Raw genomic sequence first — 20,959 nt, forward strand, 5'->3', positions numbered from 1 at the left:
AAGAAGGATGGGCAAAGGGCTCAAGAGGACAAAGGCTGGCCCCTTACCTCAGTTGGCACAATTCTGGAGGGTCCAACCAGCTCCGACAACCCCATCAGGTCAGCTCTTACGCCCCCCTGCCTGGTTCTGCTTCCATCACTCCCCCGGTCCCCACCCACAGGAGCTACTCCCTGGAGACAGCACAATAACCCTGCCATTCCCAGATTGCAGAGTTTCCATCTCAGTCTACAGCAGCAAGGTGAAGTAAGATCTATATTTTATATAATCCACCATATATATGTATAATAATTCACAACTCACCCTTTATGTTGGATATACATTGTGTAATTCCTGCATTATGTGACATAGTATATAATGGAATATAAAAACATTTTATGTAATATGTCACATAACATTATATATGTTGTGTGTGTTGTGTGTGTGTAAAATTTATCATTGCAGTGAACATTTCACTTGCTTGCTTGCTTGCTTGCTAAGTTGCTTCAGTCGTGTCCGACTCTGTGTGACCCCATGGACGGCAGCTCACCAGGCTCCGCCGTCCCTAGGATTCTCCAGGCAAGAATACTGGAGTGGGTTGCCATTTCCTTCTCCAGTGCATGAAAGGGAAAAGTGAAAGTGAAGTCGCTCAGTCGTGTCCGACTCTTAGCGACCCCATGGACTGTAGCCTACCAGGCTCCTCCATCCATGGGATTTTCTAGGCAAGAGTACTGGAGTGGGGTGCCATTGCCTTCTCCGGAACATTTCACTAGTTTACCCTTAATATGTGCTGTGTAGTCTGATATCTCCTGTTTTATTGTGTTGCATTTAGAAAAACTACAGGTAAATATGTATCACATACCTAATATGTATCATAAACAAAGTCTATCATATCATAAAACACATGTATGTTAATATCATGTGTTATATAAGGTGGAGCGCTGAAGAATTAATGCCTTTGAACTGTGGTGCTGGAGAAGACTCCTGAGAGTCCTTGGGACAGCAAGGAGATGAAACCAGTCAATCTTAAGGGAAATCAACCCCAAATATTGATTGAAAGGACTGACACTTAAGCTGAAACTCCAGTATTTTGGTCATCTGATGGGAATGGCTGACTCATTGGAAAAGTCCCTGATGCTGGGAAAGATTGAGGGCAGAAAGAGAAGAGGGCGTCAGAGGATGAGATGGCTGGATGGCATCTCCGAAGCAATGGACGTGAAGCTTGAGCAAACTTAACGGGAGATGGTGATGGACAGGGAGGCCTGGCATGCTACAGTCCATGGGGTCGCAAAGAGTTGGACATGAGTGGGCGATGGAATGACAACAATGTTAGCATACATACCTTGTTAGAACAAAATTTCACTAAACAATAATTGCCCTTACTGTTGTGTGATGGACTGTTACTTTTTCTTTATTTATTTTTTTTAAGAAAAGCGTACACATAGGTATGGATTATACTAACCTCCATAAAGCAGCCTGCCTTGAGCCATGGTGAAGACTTTGGCTTTTACTGTGGGGTGAGCAGGAGCCAGGGGAGGGCTCTGAGTGGAGGAGGATGTGAGCTGGCTTAGTTTTAACAGGAGCCCAGTACACACTGTGAGCACGGGGCAAAACTGGAAGCTGCCAGCCCAGTGAAGAGGCGACTGTGATTGTCCAGGCAGAGGTGATGGTGGCTGGACCAAGCAGAGACAGTAGGGGTAGGGAGAAGTGGGATTCTGGGCAGATTAATATTTCAAAGGTAGAGCAGACAGAATTTGCTCAGGGATGGGAGATGGGGTCAGTGATGGCTTCAAGGGTTTTGCTCTGTGTACCGAGAAGGGACACGGTGCCGAGGGGCTGAGGCTGCAGGAGAACCAGTGTGGGGAGATGTGGATAGCCTTGCCCTTCCCTACCCCATGGTCGTCTCAGATCGGGGGGTCCTCCAGCAGGCTTCGGTTATTCTGAATTGTAGCCGGCGGGGTCTGGTCCTGGGCTCTCTCCTCACATTGTGTAACTGACATTCTTTGTCTCCAGCGTGCCTCCATCAGGGGATGCTCCTGGGGTCCATTTGGGATGCCCTGGAGGAAGGAGGCAACTGGAGGTGGCGGGCTTGGACTTGGGACTCTGGTCTTAGGGCTCTCCTCACCCCTGGAACAGCAGTGCTCAGGCCAGGCTCCCCAGAGGCGCCTCCACCAAGTCAGGGCTCATATGGACCTGGTTTGGGGGTGTGTGTGAGCGCAGCAGGCTCTATCTCACTCAGAGGTCACATCCCTGTACCTCAATATTTATATTTGGAAATTGCACAGTCTCTTCCTAAAGTTCAGCCACTTCAGAGAGACCAAAGTTCCCTCCCTAAAAGAAGTCTTGTTTCTGGTGGGGGGGAACATGTTGGCAAGAACCCTTTTGGGAGTGGTCTGGCCGCGACATGTCTACTAAAGATCTCCCTTTTTGGGCATGAGTATTGTCCCCCTCTTCCCTCTTGTGACAGTCAGGGATCTGCCCATGCCTCTTTGGCCAGCGTGAGCATTTCCTCAGGAAGATGCCCAGAGCTGGAAGAACCAGATACATTAAAGACATTTACGCTGAGCTGTGTGCTTAGTCACTCAGGCGTGTCTGACTCTTTGTGACCCCACGGACTGTAGCCCGCCAGGCTCCTCTGTCCATGGGATTCTCCAGGCAAGGATACTGGAGTGGGTTGCCATGCCCTCCTCCAGGGGATCTTCCCGACCCAGGGATCGAATCCACTGTCTCTTAGGTCTGCTGCATTGGCAGGCGGGTTCTTTACCACTTGCGCCACCTGGGAAGCCCCATATATATTGGTAGATATACACATATGTATTAATATAAAGTGAGAATCATTCTATAAAATGCTCTGTATCTGTATGTTAAGTGACCAAGAAGGAGTCTTGGAAGGCGTCAGATCCCCTTGGCCAGGTGAGGGTGGATGGATCTATGAGCCCCTCTTATGCACTAGCAGCAGTGTGGGAGGGAGGGATGATCTAGTAAAGGGCACGGCGTGTGCAACTATCCAGTGGCCGCAGGGAGCGGTGGGAGTGGCTGGAGCAGGGTGGGGGCAAGATGAGCTTGGGCTGGCAGATTTGTGCAGGACCTCAGGGGCCCTGGAGAGCTCCTGGGAACTATGCAAGTTTTTCCTGAATATTTGTTCATTGGTTTTGTTTATTCAAGCCTGTGTAGCACCAAAGTGTGGGCAGGTGTGGTGAGGGATCCATCAGGGGGCTAAGGTCCCCGGGGACTGGACACTGCCCGGAGATGTCAGACGGTCACCAGGAGGACTTCCCTGGTGCTCCAGGGGTTAAGAACCCACTTGCCAACACAGGGGACACGGGTTTGATCCCTAGTCCGGGCACAAAGATCTCACATGCTTTGGAGCAACTATGTACTTGCACCACAACTACTGAGCCCATGTGCCTAGAGCCCGTGCCCTGAAACAAGAGAAGCCACCGCAGTGAGAAGCTTGCGCACGGCAGCTAGAGAAAGACTGTGTGCAGCAATGAAGACCCAGCCCTAATAAATAAATAAATGCATGCTAAGTCGCTTCAGTCATGTCCGACTCTTTGCAACCCCATGGACTGTAGCCCTCCAGGCTGCCCATGGGATTCTCCAGGCAAGAATACTGGAGTGGGTTGCCATTTCCTTCTCCAAAATAAATAAATAAATTTCCTTCTCCAACATAAATAAATAAATATTTGTAAATGTCTTCAAAGATGGGGGGCACCAGAAGCAGGACCCAGATGGGCAGATGCAAGAGCTTGCAGCCCAGCCACAGAGGAGACTGGGGAGACAGGCCCCACCTCCGCCTTCTCTCCTGTCCCCGCCTTTTTTTTTTTCTTTAAAGCTTTTTTGATGTGGACCGTTTTTAAAGTTTTGTTACAATATTGCTTCTATTTTAAGTTTTGATTTTGCGGCCCAAGGCACGTGAGTCCATCTTAGCTCCCCGGCCAGGGATTGAACCCACCCCCCTGCACTGGAAGGCAAAGTCTTAGCCACTGGACCACCAGGGAGGTCTCTGTCCCCTCCTCTCTTGAGGGCACTGCCCAAAGTCAGTGCCCACCAGAAACAGAGGAGAGGCACTGAGTTTCCCAGGAGCAGAGAAGGGCAGCCAAGCCTGGAGAGAGGGGGTCTGGGGGCGGAGGGAAGTATCGTGGCCCCAGCATTCCCCAACTTTTCAGGTGAGCATGAGACCAAGACCACTGATATCAACGGCTCATTTAAGCTGTCCACACTCAGGGGCAGACCCTCATCCATCACGTTTTTGCTGTGTCTTTAAGCCCAGCCTCTGTGTTGTTAGTTACCTGATGTGGTCCTTGCAGAGCGAGACCTAAGGTCCTGGGCGTGGTGAGTCACATTCCAAGCATCGAGTTGGTTCCAAGGTTTTTGCCTCCCTCCCCAAGTGTGACTCAGAAAGCAGGTGGACGGGCTGCCCTGCAACACAGAATACTATACGTGACTGCGGGTTAGTGCCCGATTCCCAGGGGACCTCCTCTCACAGGACCGGTGGGGCTCATGTCCCTGGGAGAAGTTCACTTGGATCCACAGAGGTTCCAATTCCAAGAAGGGAGATTGCTCTTGCTGTTCCTGTTCTGTAACACCTATTCATGAAATGTAATCAGCCAGAAGGAGAAGAAGAATGTCCTGCATTTCTAGCCAGTTAACATGACGATTTGCTTTTCATCAAAGCCAGATCAGAATGTGTGCCCATCAATGTCAGGCTTATTCTGTCAAGGACATGTTTGCTTGAGACAGCGCACAGATCTAATTATCAGTCTTTGTTGAATTCTGTAATACACAGAGAAGAGAAAAACAAACACTCAGGTCACCACCAGCCCACTTCAGAGACAGGCTGCCTGTGACTTTAGAAGTGTCTGTAGGACCCTCAAGGGAGGCAGAAGGCCCCACTGCAGTGTAGTGGCCCTCAGGTGATTTCCACCTGGTGGCAACTTCCAAAAACCAGGAGCCCCCACCCCTGCCTACGTTCGGAGTCAGCCATTCTTGTGAGACACCCAGGGGACTTCCCATCACACGCGCGCACACACACACACACACACACACACACGGAGACACCCAGGGGACTTCCCATCACACACGCGCGCGCACACACACACACACACACACACACACATGGGGATCTGGGACCTGGAACGAGGAGGGGCTCAGAGGAGGGCAGAACACAAGAGGGACTGCCCCTGATGTCACTTTGAACAACTTTGAAAGGCCCCGCCCCCCCACTCTGTTTGGAAGAGAAGTTCTTGTGCATGCCCTTACCCTGATGACAGGTAGACTGGGCCCAGAAAGGGCAGGACACTTGTCTGAAGTCACACAGTAGGGACTTGGAACGCAAGTGACTTCTTGGCACAGATCCCTTGTCTGGTAGCAGACAAGCCCCTCGGAGGAGGGCAGAGCTCCCGGGAAGGAAGGAGAGAGAAAAGGGTCTCTGTGACCGCCAGAGCAGACAGAGAGGCTACCAGCAGGGTCAGGACCTACCTAGAGCTTTCTGGGTGTATATCCTGCAGTCTTCAGCCTCTGACTTTTCCGGGTCCATGGGGATGACCATGAACTTCCCCCAGGTTTGGCAGCACCTCTGCGTGGGGCAGTGGAAAGGGTAGAAGCCTCTGCAGCAGCTCCACTTCCGGTCCTTGGGGTCCAGTGCCAGGCTGCCACAGAGCTGCCAGCGCTCCTCTCTCAGGACCAGCACCTCGCCTGCGCCTGCGGGCCAGACTCGGCTCAGTGGGAGGGCCTGGGCGGAGGCGCCCTGCCTGTGCCCTGCTCCTGTCGCTTATCGCCCTCACATCCATTCATTTCTGGGGGTGGGGGATGTTTTTGTCTTTTGTGTGCTTTTTTGGCTTGCTCTCGAGACGTGGGCAGTGAAAGCACGGAGTCCTAACCACTGGACCACCAAGGAGTCCCCCCCCCTCCTTGTTTTGTTTCTTTCTCGAACACCTTTATTAAGATAGAATCCCGTGGGCTTCACCGGTGGTCCAGTGGCTAGGACTCCGAGGTCCCAGTGTAGGGAACCCAGGTTTGATCCCTGGTCAGGGGACTGACGGGGCTTCCCTCATTGCCCAGCGGTAAAAGAACCTGCCTGCGATGCAGGAGACAGAGACACAGGTTCGATCCCTGGGTCAGGAGGATCCCCTGGAGAAGGAAATGGCAACCCCCTGCAACAGTCTGGCCCCTAAAATCCCATGGACAGAGGAGCCTGGCGGGCTACAGTCCATGGGGTCACAAAGAGTCGGACACAACTGAGCAACTAAATGACAACAGCGAACTAGATCCCATGTGCCGCAACTAAACCATGCTGAGCACAGCACGGTTACAACTAAACCGTTCTGCTGCAGCGGATCAAAGATCTCATGTGCCACAACTAGGAGCCGGCACAACCAAATACATTAGTAAATACTAAAAAAGAGAGACTGACAACAACAACAAAGACATAGGATTCAGGGACTTCTCTGGCGGTTCAGTGGCTGAGACTCCAAGCTCCAAATGCAGGGAGCCGGGGTTCGATCCCTGTTCAGGGAACTAAATCCCACAGGCTGCAGCTGAGTTTAAGTGGCCATAACTAAAAAAGATCCCACATACCCGAACTAAAAGATCCCCTATGTACAACGTTTGGCAATGAAGATCCCACCTACAGCAACTAAGAACCAGCAGAGCCAAATAGATAAATAAATTAAAAAAAAATTTTGTTTAAAAGGTAGAATTCACATATCATAAATTCACCCATTTCAAGGATACATGGTTAGTATATCTGCAGAGTTGTGCAGTCACTATCACAACTGATTTTAGAAGATGTTCAATCACCCTAAAAGGAAACCCCATGTTCATCAGCAGTCGCTCCTCTCTTCCGCCCACTTCCCCACAAGCCCCAGCCTCAGGCAACCACCACCAGTCTACTTGCTGTCTATTCTGGACACTGCCCCATTTTCCATTTCCACCAGCAGTATGTGAGTGCTGATTTCCCCACATCCTTGCCAGCCCATGATATCTGAGTCTCTGGTTATAGCCATTCCCTCATGGGTGGGAAGTGGTATCTCCTTGTGGTTTTGATCTGTATTTCCCTGCATCCATTTATCCCTTACCCAGCACTGAGGTCCAATGTCCAGTTCACTTCCGTCCCCAGAGCACATGTGGCCCCTTTCCTCTGGCTACCCCCTCATCTGGCTTCTTCCTGGCCCAGGGGCGTGGCTTCTGTGCTGAGCTCTCTGGCCCTCAGTGGGCAGTTACAACCACTCACCTTGGGTGCCCCCTCACAGCAAAAGAAGTGCATACAGCCAGTGGTCATTAAAAAAAAAGTACTGATCAGCCTCCCTCAGTTTCCAGAAAGAGAATGCGACAGTGAGGAGGACTTCCCTGGCAGTCCAGTGACTAAGACTCCATGCTCACAACGCAGGGAGCCTGGGTTCGATCCCTGGTCAGGGAACTAGATCCCACGTGCAGCACCTAAGACTTAGCGTAAATGAAAAAATAAGATTTTTTTTTTAAGTAGAGGAAAGAAGACTTGCCGGGTCAAGGTTTAAGCCCTGTTTTTTCCCCTCACCTCAGGCAATTAACTTCACCCCTCTGAGCCACATTTTCCCCATCCCTAAAATGGGATTGTCTGCTTCGTGGGGGTGTCACCAGAGTGAAAGTGTCTGTCAGGCAGTGATGATAGAGAAGCTTCTCCAGCTGAGCTTCTTGTAGAACGGGACTTCTGACCATGACTCATCTGGGCTTCCCAGGTGGGACATCGGTAAAGAACCTGCCTGCCAGTGCAGGAGATGCAAGAGAGAAGGGTTCCATCCCTGGGTTGGGAAGATGCCCTGGAGGAAGGCATGGCAACCCCCTCCAGTATTCTTGCCTGGAGAATCCGATGGGCAGAGGAGCCTGGCAGGCTGCAGTCCAGGGGGTCGCAAAGAGTCGGACATGACTGAGCACAGCACAGTTACAATTACTTGACTCAGCTGACCCCTCCCCATCTCCCTCCAAGCCCTATTTCTCCTCCCTCCTGAGAAGCCCCCCTACCCCCCAGCACAGGGGGCTGGCAGAGGGGATTCTCCCAGAGGCAACCCCAGAACCCGAGGGTGAAAAGTGGGTCAGAATTCCGCGCTCAGGCTGGCATTTCAGCTGAGCAGGAGCACCGCGGTGGAAGCTGGGCCCTTCCCCACTGCCTGGCCGCCCCAGAGGAGCTGGGCTTCCCTGCCCCCACCCCCACCCCTGACACCCCTGCTCACCTTTGGAGGCATCGGGCCAACCTTGCAGGCATGGGAACAGCAGGAGGAAGATAGCTGCAGGAGAGAGAGACGTGAGGGCCGGCCGGGGAGCTGAGCCGGAGGAGGAGGGTGGGGAGAGGCCTGTACCTGAGAAGATGAGGAGTCGGGACTCTCTGCCGACTGGGGCCCTGGGCGCCGGCCTACCTCTGGCTGCTCCTAGCTGCCACATGTCACGGAGGCCAGCAGCACCCCAGGAAGACAGCTTCTGTCTCCGGCCGTCTGCCCTGCAAAGTCAGTCACCAGTAAGCTCCAGATGCCAATGTATCAAGTAATTCCTTTAGTATTAATAATAAAGAATATATGCAGGTGTTTTCGCAACCCTAACACAGCATTTCAGAATCATTCATAAATTCCTAAAGGATGGGTGTGTATTTATTATGCTAATGAGATTACTCAAACCAGGCCGGTCACCAGAAAGACCTATGTATAAGGTATAGATAGAAGATATACAGCACTGTGATTTTGTTTTTATTTTTTCGGAGTATATAGTTAATTTACCATGTTGTGTTAAATTATACATACGTATTCAATTATACAAATGTTTTTTTTTCAGTTTCTTTTCCATTATAGATACCGAGTCAAGTTCTCTGTGCTGTAAAGTAGGCCCTTCTTATTTACCTGTTTTACATATAGTAGTGTGTTTGTGTGAATCCCAAACTCCTAATTTATCTTTCCCCACCTCAAACCCCCAGAGGGTTGTGACTTTAAATTAGCCATATTGAGAGCGCCAAGTTCAATCACTTGGCGGAAGATTTCATCACTCCTGATGAAACAATGCTTCCTGGGTGGCAACCTGATTCCTGTTCTGATTCTCAGGGAGAGAGCCAGGAGGCTCTCCTAAACCTCACACTCTGTGCATCTTTTATAATGAAACTGTAATTGCAAGTATGTTTATAATGTCTTTAGGGCATCTATGAGTTATTCTAGGTTCTATTTTGAACCTGAGAGAATTGTGGGCACCCTGAATTTGTAACCAGTCAGTCAGAAGTGCACATGGCTTGGGAACCCCACTTGTGGTTGAGGTCTGGAGTAGGGCAGTCTCCTGGGACTGAGCCCATACCGTGTGGGGTCCGCACTAACTCTGGGTGATCATCATCCAGGTCATATTGCAGTACACCCAGTTGGTGTTGACCAGTTGGCTGTGAAATAGTTCAGTTCAGTTCAGTTGCTCAGTCGTGTCCGACTCTCTGCGACCCCATGAATTGCAGCACGCCAGGCCTCTCTGTCCATCACCAACTCCCGGAGTCTACCCAAACCCATGTTCATCGAGTCGGTGATGCCATCCAACCATCTCATCCTCTGTCGTCCCCTTCTCCTCCCGCCCCCAATCCTACCCAGCATTAGGGTCTTTTCCAATGAGTCAACCCTTCACATGAGGTGGCCAAAGTATTGGAGCTTCAGCTTCAACATCAGACCTTCCAATGAACACCCAGGATTGATCTCTTTTAGGATGGATTGATTGGATCTCCTTGCAGTCCAAGAAACTCTCAAGAGTCTTCTCCAACATCACAGTTCAAAAGCATCAATTCTGCGGCGCTCAGCTTTCTTCACTGTCCAACTCTCACATCCATACATGACCACTGGAAAAACCATAGTCTTGACTAGACGGACTTTTGTTGGCAAAGTAATGTCTCTGCTTTTAAACATGCTATCTAGGTTGGCCATAACCTTCCTTCCAAGTAGTAAGCGTCTTTTAATTTCATGGCTGCAGTCACCAACAGCAGTGATTCTGGAGTCCTTTTCATTATAGGGGACTGGAATGCAAAAGTAGGAAGTCAAGAAACACCTGGCGTAACAGGCAGGTTTGGCCTTGGAGTACAGAATGAAGCAGGGCAAAGGCTAATAGAGTTTTGCCACGAGAACGCACTGGTAATAGCAAACACCCTATTCCAACAACACAAGAGAAGACTCTACACGTGGACATCACCAGATGGTCAACACCGAAATCAGATTGATTATATTCTTTGCAGCCAAAGATGGAGAAGCTCTATATAGTCAGCAAAAACAAGACCGGGAGCAGACTGTGGCTCAGATCATGAACTGCTTATTGCCAAATTCAGACTTAAATTGAAGAAAGTAGGGAAAACCACTAGACCATTCAGGTATGACCTAGATCAAATCCCTTATGAGTATACAGTGGAAGTGAAAAATAGATTTAAGGGACTAGACCTGATAGACAGAGTGCCTGATGAACTATGGACAGAGGTTCGTGACATTGTACAGGAGACAGGGATCAAGAAAATCCCCATGGAAAAGAAATGCAAAAAAGCAAAATGGCTGTCTGAGGAGGCCTTACAGATAGCTGGGAAGAGAAGAGAAGCGAAAAGCAAAGGAGAAAAGGAAAGATATTCTCATCTGAATGTGAAATAGAGCAGTACCTAAATCAATTTCTCATTACCAGGTTACCTTTTCTTTTTAAATTGTGGCAAGATATACACGATTTTCCTCTGGTGGCTCAGCAGTAAAGAATCCACCTGCCAATGCAGCAGATGTGGGTTCGATCCCTGGGTGGGGAAGATCCCCTGGAGAAGGAAATGGCAACCCACTCCAGTATTCTTGCCTGGAGAATCCCATGGACAGAGGAGCCTGGTGGGCTACAGTTCATGGGATTGCAAACAGTCCGACAGGACGTAGTGATTAAACAACAAGAAGAAGATATGATAGTGATAGTTGTTCAGTCGTGTCCAGCTCTTTGAGACATCCCACATGCCCAGGAGCAACCAAGCCAGTGCAACTGCTGCAGCCGGCGCCTCTAGAGCCCCTGCTCTGCAACAAGAGCAGCCCCTCAATGAGAAGCCTGCACAGCGTGACTAGAGAGCAGTCCCTGCTTGCCGCCGCTGGAGAAAGCCGTGCACAGCAACGAAAAACCCAGGGCAGCCAAAGAAAATAATCAATTAAATCTTTAAAAAAATAAATAAGCATTTGCTAAGTCTCCTCATAAAAAGCGGCAATTCTCAGCCACACACCACCCCTTCTCCTGCCACAAACTCTTTCAGTCCTTTTTCTCTGTTTCTAAGGAAGTTCTTATCGTGCCTTCCCTTGGATATTTTTGTCAAAGCAGCTTTATTGAGGTATAAGTGACACAAAATACAATACATGTATATAAAGTATAAAATTTGATGGCTTAAATTTTTAAAATTGTATTGAAGTATAATGACTTACAATATTTTTTCTGTATATATAAAGTATCTCTACATATAGTGTGTATAATTTGATTTTTTTTAATTTATTTATTTATTTTTGGCTGTACAGGGTCTTCATTGCTGTGTGCGGCCTTTCTCTAGTTGCTGAGAGCAGGGGCTACTCTTCTTGGCAATGCGTGAGCATCTCACTGCAATGGCTTCTCTTGTTGCAAAGTACCAGCTCTGGGTGCCAGGCTTCAGTAGTTGCAGCAAGTGGGCTCAGTAGTTGTGGTGAGCAGGCTTAGTTGCCCCGAAGCATGTGGGATCTTTGAATCCATTTATCGAACCAAAGTCCCCTGCATTGGGAGGCAGATTCTTCTTGCAGTGAGGGTAGCTCAGGGAGTGGGAGGGGCAGAAGCAGTAGCTGAGGGTGCTGGCTAGGACAGTCATAGAACAGGGCTGGGGCAGGCCTGCCCTGACTCCAGAGCATCCCTCCTCCCCTCCAATCCCATATAAGACCATTGTACAGTCTTTTTTTTTTTTTTTGGCTGAGTCAGGTTTTAGTTTCAGCACCAGAGATCAAATTGCCAACATCCATATTGGCATCATAGAGAAAGCAATGGAATTCCAAAAAAGCATCTACTTCTGCTTCATTGACGATGCTAAAGCCTTTGACTGTGGATCACAACAAACTGTGGAAAATTCTGAAAGAGATGGGAATATCAGACCACCCTACCTGCCTCCTGAGAAACCTGTATGCAGGTCAAGAGGCAACAGTTAGAACAGGACATGGAACAACAGACTGGTTGAAAGTTGGGAAAGGAGTACATCAAGGCTGTATATTATCACCCTGCTTATTTAACTTATATGCAGAGTGCATAATGCAAAATGCCAGGCTGGATGAAGCACAAGCTTGAATCAAGATTGCCGGGAGAAATATCAATAACCTCAATATGCAGATGACACCACCCTTATGGCAGAAAGCCAAGAGGAACTGAAGAGCCTCTTGATGAAGATGAAAGAGGAGAGTGAAAAGGCTGGCTTAAAACTCAATATTCAGAAAACTAAGATCATGGCATCTGGTACCATCACTTCATGGCAAGTAGATGGGAAACTATGGAAACAGTGACAGACTTTATTTTCTTGGGCTCCAAAATCACTTCGGACAGCGACTACAGCCACAAAATTAAAAGATGCTTGCTCCTTGGAAGAAAAGCTCTGAAGAACCTAGACAGCAGAGACTTCACTTTTCCAACAAAGATCTGTATAGTCAAAGCTATGATTTTTCCAGTAGTCATGTATGGATGTGAGAGTTGGACCATAAAGAAGGCTGAATGCCAAAGAATTGATGCTTTCAAACTGTGGTGCTAGAGAAGACTCCTGAGAGTCCCTTGGACAGCAAGGAGATCTAACCAGTCAATCCTAAAGGAAATCAGTCCTAAATATTCATTGGAAGGACTGATGCTGAAGCTGAATCTCCAATACTTTGGCCACCTGATTCAAAGAACTGACTCACTGGAAAAGACTCTGATGCTGGGAAAGATTGAAGGCAGGAGGAGAAAGGGGTGACAGAGGATGAGATGGTTAGATGACATCATCAACTCAATGGAGATAAGTTTGAGCAAACTCCTGGAGATGGTGAAGGACAGGGAAGCCTGACGTGCTGCAGTCCAGAGTCACAAAGAGTCAGACACGACTAAGTGACTGAACAACAACAAAGTGTGTGAGAAATGGAATCTCATGTGGGTTTGATTTGTATTTCTCTGCTGACTAATGTATTGAGCATCTTTTCACTTGCTTATTAACAGTTTGCATATCATGTTTGGTGAAGTGTCTGTTCAAATCTTTCCCCCATTTTAACTGGATTATTTATCTTCCTGTTGTTGAGTTTTAAGAGCCTGTTATGTGTTCTGGAACAAGTCCTTCATCAAATACATGATTTGCAAATATTTTCTCCCAGTCTATGGCTTGCCTTCTCACTTTCATAATCGTATAAAATGTAAAATTCCTTTTTTATTTAACAACATTTTTGAGGTATAACTTACATGCAATAAACTGTGCTTATTTTAAGTGTTCACTGTGATGGGTTTTATGATGGGTATTTGCCATGAAATCACCACCGTTAAAAATATTTCCATCATCCTCCAGATTTCCTTGTGTTTTTTTTTTAGTCCATCCCCCTGGCCACCCCTGCCCTCAGGGAACCAGTGATCTGATTTCTATCATCATGCATTCATCAAAATCTCTTCCCCTGCCCCCAAATGGCAAATATATATATATAATTGTTATTTTTTTGAAATAATCTTTTACTTTTAATATATTTTTATTTATTGATTTGGCCACAGCAGGTCTTAGTTGCGGCATGCGGGCTCTAGTTCCCTGACCAGGGGTCGAACCGTAGCCCTTGCACTGGGAGCTCAGAGTCTTAGCCACTGGACCACCAGGGAAGTCTGTAATCTTTTACTTTTAACTGTTACATATTGCAGTCATAGAGAAAATAATGTAACAAACACCCATGTACCTACCACTTAGAATTAATAGAGATTAACATTTTGCCCTACTTGCTTTGGGTTTTTTCCCCTTTTTTAGGAGATAAAGTTAAAAAGCCTCAGCTCTTTTCTCCCTCCTTCCTCCGTCATCTGTCCTGAAGTTGCTGAGTATTATTCCATGTGAGATTTTACTTTTCCTAAACATATGTGTGTCCACAGTCAGTGCACATTCTTGCTTTTATTACACTGTTTGTATCTATTGGAACTTGGGTTTCTTCTCTCTGTATTATGTTTGGGAGATTCTTGTGTGTTGAAATATATAAAGCTCCTTTGCAAATCATGAGATTTATTTATTAGTAGTGAAATAACTCTGAAGTATCGGTAAGTTGGCAAAAATATGCCTGGGAATATAAGTCACTGCTAGGGAAGCAAATGTGAGTGATTTCACCATTTTTTGTTTCATTTTAACTACTGTGCTTTATAACCATAGCTGCATTTATAGGCAAGAGTACTGGAGTGGGTTGCCATTGCCTTCTCCGTGCGTTTATAGATGGTGACATAAAATCCTCCTCAATTTCAGGCTGAGATTCCCTTTAGAGTCTTTACCTTTAAGGAACTGTCTAGATTTGTGGAGGTAATTGACTTGTGGAATTTGAATATTTTTAAAACTTGTGGTTCAAATCATATAATAAAATTATATTATAAAGACTCTCTTGAGGACTTCCCAGGTGACCCAGTGGTTAAGACTCTGTGTTTCCAGTGCAGGGGACGCATTTTAGATCCCTGGTCGGGGAACTAAGATCCCACATGCTGCTTGGCCCAAAAAAAACCTGTCTTAACTGCTCAACAAATTTTGTTTTTTAAACAAGAAAGGAATGTGTCTTCTGCTATATTCAAAATGGATAACCAACACAGACCTACTGTATAGCGCAGGGAACTCTACTTAATGTTTTGTGCTAGCCTGGATAGGAGGTGGGTATGGGGGAGAATGGATACATGTGTATCCATGTATGGCTGAGTCCCTTAGCTGTTCACCTGGAACTATCACACCATTGTTAATCAGCTATGCCCCAATACAAAACAAAAAGTTTAAAGTTTGAAAAAAAATAATAAAATTACAAACGTTAAAAAAGAGAGAGAGAGAGAAAGGAATGTGCCTTTGAGTCCCTTTAACACAAGCCATAGTCATGCCCCTTCCCCTCCCATTTTGAGTGGGGGACTGGAATTTCTCAGGCCTGGGTTCTGAATCCATTTTGCCTTCTAATAGACCTCAGGGAGAGTAAAGAATTCATGGTTCCATCACAACCCTTCTTCCTGCTCCCTGCACGCAGGCAGAAGCAAGGAGGACATCATAAGACTGGGATTCCTCTTGGGAGGGGCCCGTACAATTGCCCAACTGGAAGAGGATTAAATAGGCAGTCAAGGCACCTTGAACTCAGTCTCATCTCAGGCTCATCTGACAGGTGGCCAAGGCCAAGTCTGATTGCCCACAGGCAACGGGAGGAACGGACTGATGAAGGGCAGGGCGCTGGACAGTGGCGTTTCTCCGGGCCTCTCCAGATGCTGCAACTGAAACTCACTTGGGAGAGACCGGGAAGGTGGCTAGACAAGACCAGTTCATTTGGGTTATGAAAAATTTTAACTGGATTATAATGTACCTAAAGCAAAGGGTACAAATCCCAAGTGTACAGTTTAATAAACTCACAGAAAGAATAGGAAACAGAACATAACCAGCCCCCTAGAAAGCCTACCATGTCCCCCTTCCAGTCACTAAGCCCGCCAAGGGTAACCACTATCCTGACTTGTAACTCCGTGGGTTGAGGTTGCCTCTTGGGGGATGTTACATAAACGAAATCACACAACAATGTACGCTTGTGTGGCCTCTTTCACTCGACACAATTCAGTTTGCTGTATGTTGTCGTGGTTCACTTGTTCTCACGGTCTTGAGTGTTTCACTGTGTACATTTTTTTTTTATCACCAATCCTGCTATGGGTGGGCATTCAAGTTGTCTTGGGTCCTTTATTCATAGCGCTGAGATGAACATGCAAGGACATGTCTTTCGGAGAACATGTGACAGGTTTTTGTGGGTGTCCACCCAGGAGCAGAATTGCTGGTTTATCAGGATTGGATGCTAAATTTAGTAGTCACTGCCAACCAGCTGCCGGAGTGGGTGGGTGTCCTCAGTGACTTCCTCCGAGTCTGAATGCAGTTTGTCTTTGGCAGCACTTAGTATGTGTAGAAACAGGCTTCCCTCATAGCTCAGTTGGTAAAGAATCCACCTGCAATGCAGGAGACCCCAATTCGATTCCTGGGTCGGAAAGATCCGCTGGAGAAGGGATAGGCTACATACTCCAGTATTCTTGGGCTTCCCTTGTGGTTCAGCTGGTAAAGAATCTGCTTGCAATGTGGGAGATCTGGGTTTGATCCCTGGGTTGGGAAGATCCCCTGGAGAAGGGAAAGGCTACCCACTCCAGAATATTGTCCATGGGGTCCCAAAGAGTTGGACACAACTGAGCGACTTTCACTTCACTTCAGGATGTGTGGTGTTTTCATTTCAGCTATTCTGGTGGGTGTATAGTGCTTTCTCTTTGTGATTTTAATTAGTATTTTCCTGATGTGTAATCAAATTGCCAATCAGAGATCAAATTGCCAATATCCGCTGGATCATCAAAAAAGCAAGAGAGTTCCAGAAAAACATCTATTTCTGCTTTATTGACTATGCCAAAGCCTTTGACTGTGTGGATCACAATAAACTGTGGAAAATTCTGAAAGAGATGGGAATATCAGACCATCTGACCTGTCTCTTGAGAAACCTGTATGCAGGTCAGGAAGCAACAGTTCGAACTGGACATGGAACAACAGACTGGTTCCAAATAGGAAAAGGAGTACGTCAAGGCTGTATATTGTCACCCTGCTTATTTAACTTATATGCAGAGTACATCATGAGAAACGCTGGGCTGGAAGAAACACAAGCTGGAATCAAGATTGCCGGGAGAAATATCAATGACCTCAGATATGCGGATGACACCACCCTTATGGCAGAAAGTGAAGAAGAACTAAAGAGCCTCTTGATGAAGGTGAAAGAGGAGAGTGAAAAAGTTGGCCTAAGGCTCAACGTTCAGAAAACTAAGATCATGGCATCTGGTCCCATCACTTCATGGGAAATAGATGGGGAAACAGTGGAAACAGTGTCAGACTTTATTTTTTTGGGCTCCAGAATCACTGCTGATGGTGACTGCAGCCATGAAATTAAAAGACGCTTACTCCTTGGAAGGAAGGTTATGGCCAACCTAGATAGCATATTTAAAAGCAGAGACATTACTTTGCCAACAAAAGTCCATCTAGTCAAAGCTATGGTTTTTCCAGTGGTCATGTATGGATGTGAGAGTTGGACGGTGGAGAAAGCTGAGCACCGCAGAATTGATGCTTTTGAACTGTGGTGTTGGAGAAGACTCTTGAGAGTCCCTTGGACTGCAAGGAGATCCAATCAATCCATCCTAAAAGAGATCAATCCTGGGTGTTCATTGGTAGGTCTGATGTTGAAGCTGAAACTCCAATACTTTGGCCACCTCATGCGAAGTGTTGACTCATTGGAAAAGACCCTAATGCTGGGTAGGATTGGGGGCGGGAGCAGAAGGGGATGACAGAGGATGAGATGGTTGGATGGCATCACCAACTTGATGGACATGGGTTTGGGTAGACTCCGGGAGTTGGGGATGGACAGAGAGGCCTGGAGTGCTGCAATTCATGGGGTCGCAAAGAGTCGGACACGACTGAGCGACTGAACTGAACTGAACTGATGTGTAATAGAGGTCAGCATTTTTTTTTTAATGTGTCTAGTGGGCTTCCCTAGTGGCTCATATGGTAAAGAATCTGCCTGCAATGCAAGAGACCCGGCTTCGATCCCTGGGTCAGGAAGATTCCCTGGAGAAGGGAATGGCAACCCACTCCAGTATTCTGCCTGGGAAATCCCAGGGACAGAGGAGCTTGGCGGAATACAGTCCATGGGGTCTCAAAGAGTCAGATATGACTGAGACACACACACACACAGACACACAGACACACACACACAGAGTGGTCATTTAGTTCTTCTCCTCTTAGGTGATTCAAGTCTTTCTCTACTGACTGGTCTGACATCTGCTTAGATCCCCAGGAGGTCTTTGCATATCCTGAATCTGAGTTTTTTTTCAGATAGGTGTGTTGCAAATGACTTCTCCCAGTCTGGAACTTGCCTTTTCTTTCTCTTGCTGGTGTCTTTTTTTTCCCCCTTGTTTTCTTTTTTGGTCACATTAGGTCAGCATGTAGAATCTTAGTTCCCCCACCAGGGATCAGACCAGGACCGGAGGCATTGGATGCCTGGAGTCTTAACTACTAGATTGCTAGGGAATTGCCCTCTGGGGTCTTTTGAGGAATGAAAGTTTGTAATTTCAGAGCATTCCAGTGTGTCAAACTTTTTCTTTATGGCTAGTCCTTACCATGTTTTGCTTAACAAATGTTAACAGAAAAAGATCAAAAGCGGTCAACTTTTGGAGTTCCCTGGTGGTCAGATGATTAGGATTCCATGCTTTCCTGTTGACGTGGCCGGGGTTCAATGCCTGGTCAGGAAACTGAGATCCCGCAAGTCTCAGAGTGTGACCAAAAAAAAAAAAGAAAAAAAAGGTGGTTAACCTTTGAGGACTAGGAGGACCAAAACTGGATGTGGAAAGATGGACTTTGGTCTTGCAATTTACCCATTTCTGTGTAATCTAAATGATTCCACCCCATGTGCATATTCTTCTAACTTAAAGGAAAAAAAACAACAAAAAACTTATTAGGTCAGCCTGATCGCTGTGGAGGATGGTTGGAAAGGGTCAAGTATAAATGTTTTCAGAAATTCATCCCTTAATCAGCCCAAGGAACCTTATTTTTCCCATCAGTTCTTGTATCAATGGATGAATATTAATTATTACTGCAGGGATTCAGGCTTAAATATCAACTCTAGGCCACTCTTGCATTGACAAACGAGGACAATGGTGATAACTCTTGTTCACAAAAGTGATCAGATAAGGAAGAAGTTGGCATTAGAGCAGGAGCCCCAGCCCTGAGCTCCATACGAAGCCCCAAACCCCATAGTGAACTCACTTCAGGACGGAGTGCATCACCATCAGCTCCACCTTTGGGGAGAGGGAAGGAGCCTGGCTGGTGGGTTGAGGGGTGGGGCAGGAGCAAGGTTTACACCTACCCTGGACTTGTGACCACTCACCTCCCCCTAGAGATGCGGCCCCACACCCTGGACCTCCCCTCCAGGGCAGCAATTCTCATCTGCAGTAGTTCACCAGAACCTTCTGGACATTTTCAACATATGCCCTCAAGGCTACTTCTGGCCAGGTAACTGCGAGGCCTGGCCCCGGTCTTGGTTAAGGTGCCCATTTCCCACTAGCGCTAGCGATTCTGGCCACTGCGTTCCCATTGCTCCGACAGGGACACCAAGCGTTGAGGGGCAGGGCTTGCGGTCCCAGCCAAGATCCCCGATCCTTCTCTTCCCCTGCAGTGTACCACTGGGTCGAGATGCGGGCCAAGATGCGCCTCATGGGCTTCAATGCTGAAACCATAAAGCCGCTGAACGAGGAGGCGGCCGCTGAGCTGGGCGCCGAGCTGCTGGGCGAGGCCACCATCTTCGTTGTGGCCTGCGGCTGCCTGGTGCTGGAGTACTCGCGACAAAAGACGCAACAGCGTCGCAAGGAGGAGGAGCAGCTCGCCGCCTGGGACGCGATGCGGGACCAGGTGGACAACCTGGCGCTGGTGCTGGAGGCCCTGCAAGCGCAGGTGCAGGCGGCGCCGCCAAAGGGCGCCCTGGAGGAGCTGCAGGTGCAGATGCAAGAGGTGCGCGCCCAGCTCTGCGTCCAGGACCTGCAGCCAGCGCCCCAGGCAGAGCCCACACCAGAGGATGAGGGGCCGCCAGACCCAGGTCTCGGACAAGACTGATGTCTGGGCTGCCATGTCTGTCTGCACTATCCCTCCCTGAACCGGCCCAGCTAATAGCACCAGGCCCCTTTAGGGGCAGTCGGAGTCCTTGACAGGGGTTGATCCAACCAGGCTTCTGGTCACCTCCCTACTAACCTGCCCGGTGAGGGGTACCTTCTACTGGGACTCCCCCGTCCACTGGTGAACGTTCCAGCCCAACCCCCCACCCTTGGGAATGGAGAATCGGTGTCTTCCCTTGTACCCCACCCACCCACCACTACACCATCTCTCATTTTATCACTCACATCTCAACCCACCTGAGGAGTGGTCCTCTTCCTGGGACCCCCATCTACCTTTCCCCCCTTCACTGGCACAGAACATTGTAGTGGAAATATAGAAACCTCCGATGGACTTCCTGACCCCATGACCTTCCATCTACCTCACTCTTTTAGGGGGTTGGGAATAGGATGGATCTTGGCATGCATTAGCTCTTGTGAGGCACTGTGTCTCCTGTATTTAATCCACCGTTGGTACCCTGACTGGGGTCCTCCCCTCTTCAAGTGGATCTCCCCACCTCCACCCTTTCCACCATCCCAGTCTGCTCTTCAGAGTAAGGGATTCCCCCTTACTTCCTGCCTTTGAACTGGACACTCAGTTACCACCCCCCACCTTCATGCAAAGTCTTCCACCAGTGGGACCACCTATCCCTCAGCCCTGAAGTTCCCTACCTCCAACAGAATGGAATAATTCCACCAGGGAGTTACCTACCTCACCTACACCCTGCCCACCCAATGAACCACTGAAGGGGGTGTGTATGACCTCTGATTCCTGAATTCTATTTTTTATTTTTAAGACTGTAAATATTGTAATAATTAAAGGAGCTCTGGGGGAAAAAAAATCATCTTAAGAAAGTGTCTTGAAAACCATGATGTACATCTGCCAAATGGGTACAAGGCTCACTAAAATTAGAAGGTAGAAGGGCTCTCGGTGGGATGAGCCCGGAGTCATCCTTTGAGCCCTTTCTCAGACCCAGACACTGAGGTCCAGGAGAACCAAAGGGTCTGGCCCAAGGGCAAATGGTCCATGAGGGATGCCCTTGGCTTTCTCTAGGGCTGGGTGGAAAGGAGTAAGGAAGCTGCCCGTTGAGGGGCACCGGGAGGCCGAGAGGGGGCAGAGGAG

The 20,959-nt window shown here is 48.1% G+C and overlaps 2 protein-coding genes across 3 annotated transcripts in view; one reads left to right on the forward strand and one right to left on the reverse strand.

Moving 5' to 3' along the window:
* OPA3 (outer mitochondrial membrane lipid metabolism regulator OPA3) overlaps positions 1-20,678 on the forward strand; it is a 58,889-nt gene extending 38,211 nt beyond the window's left edge. Inside the window, exon 2 of the mRNA XM_081515693.1 lies at positions 19,368-20,678. Coding sequence (XP_081371819.1) covers positions 19,368-19,801 — 434 coding nt within the window. The 3' untranslated portion in view covers positions 19,802-20,678. The remainder of the gene's footprint in view (positions 1-19,367) is intronic.
* LOC145515401 (uncharacterized) lies at positions 1,350-8,878 on the reverse strand. 2 transcript variants are annotated; one of them, XM_081515696.1, is made up of 5 exons: positions 8,313-8,878; positions 8,187-8,240; positions 5,458-5,679; positions 4,269-4,413; positions 1,350-2,033 (listed from the first exon to the last, which is right to left on the reverse strand). In XM_081515696.1, exons 1-4 carry the CDS (start codon positions 8,392-8,394, stop codon positions 4,295-4,297), a joined length of 477 nt encoding a protein of 158 aa, XP_081371822.1. In that variant the 5' UTR covers positions 8,395-8,878; the 3' UTR covers positions 1,350-2,033; positions 4,269-4,294. The 2 variants fall into 2 exon arrangements, 1 of the variants encoding a protein (XP_081371822.1); XR_014060875.1 differs by lacking the exons at positions 8,187-8,240; positions 8,313-8,878 and having other exon boundaries at positions 1,350-1,649; positions 1,869-2,033; positions 4,269-4,752; positions 5,458-5,663.
* Positions 20,679-20,959: the final 281 nt, after the last annotated feature.

Source organism: Giraffa tippelskirchi, chromosome 7 (genome assembly GCF_054371585.1).
Source record: "Giraffa tippelskirchi isolate mGirTip1 chromosome 7, T2T-mGirTip1v1.2.pri, whole genome shotgun sequence".
Taxonomy (NCBI): Eukaryota; Metazoa; Chordata; class Mammalia; order Artiodactyla; family Giraffidae; genus Giraffa; species Giraffa tippelskirchi.

Excerpts from the sequence above, each read along its gene's own strand:
- LOC145515401 (XM_081515696.1), bottom strand. The coding sequence starts at position 8,394 with ATGTGGCAGCTAGGAGCAGCCAGAGGTAGGCCGGCGCCCAGGGCCCCA. Across the intron at positions 8,241-8,312 it reads CCGACTCCTCATCTTCTCAG|CTATCTTCCTCCTGCTGTTC; the intron begins GTACAGGCCTCT and ends TCTCTCCTGCAG. Across the intron at positions 5,680-8,186 it reads TTGGCCCGATGCCTCCAAAG|GCGCAGGCGAGGTGCTGGTC; the intron begins GTGAGCAGGGGT and ends TCTGGCCCGCAG.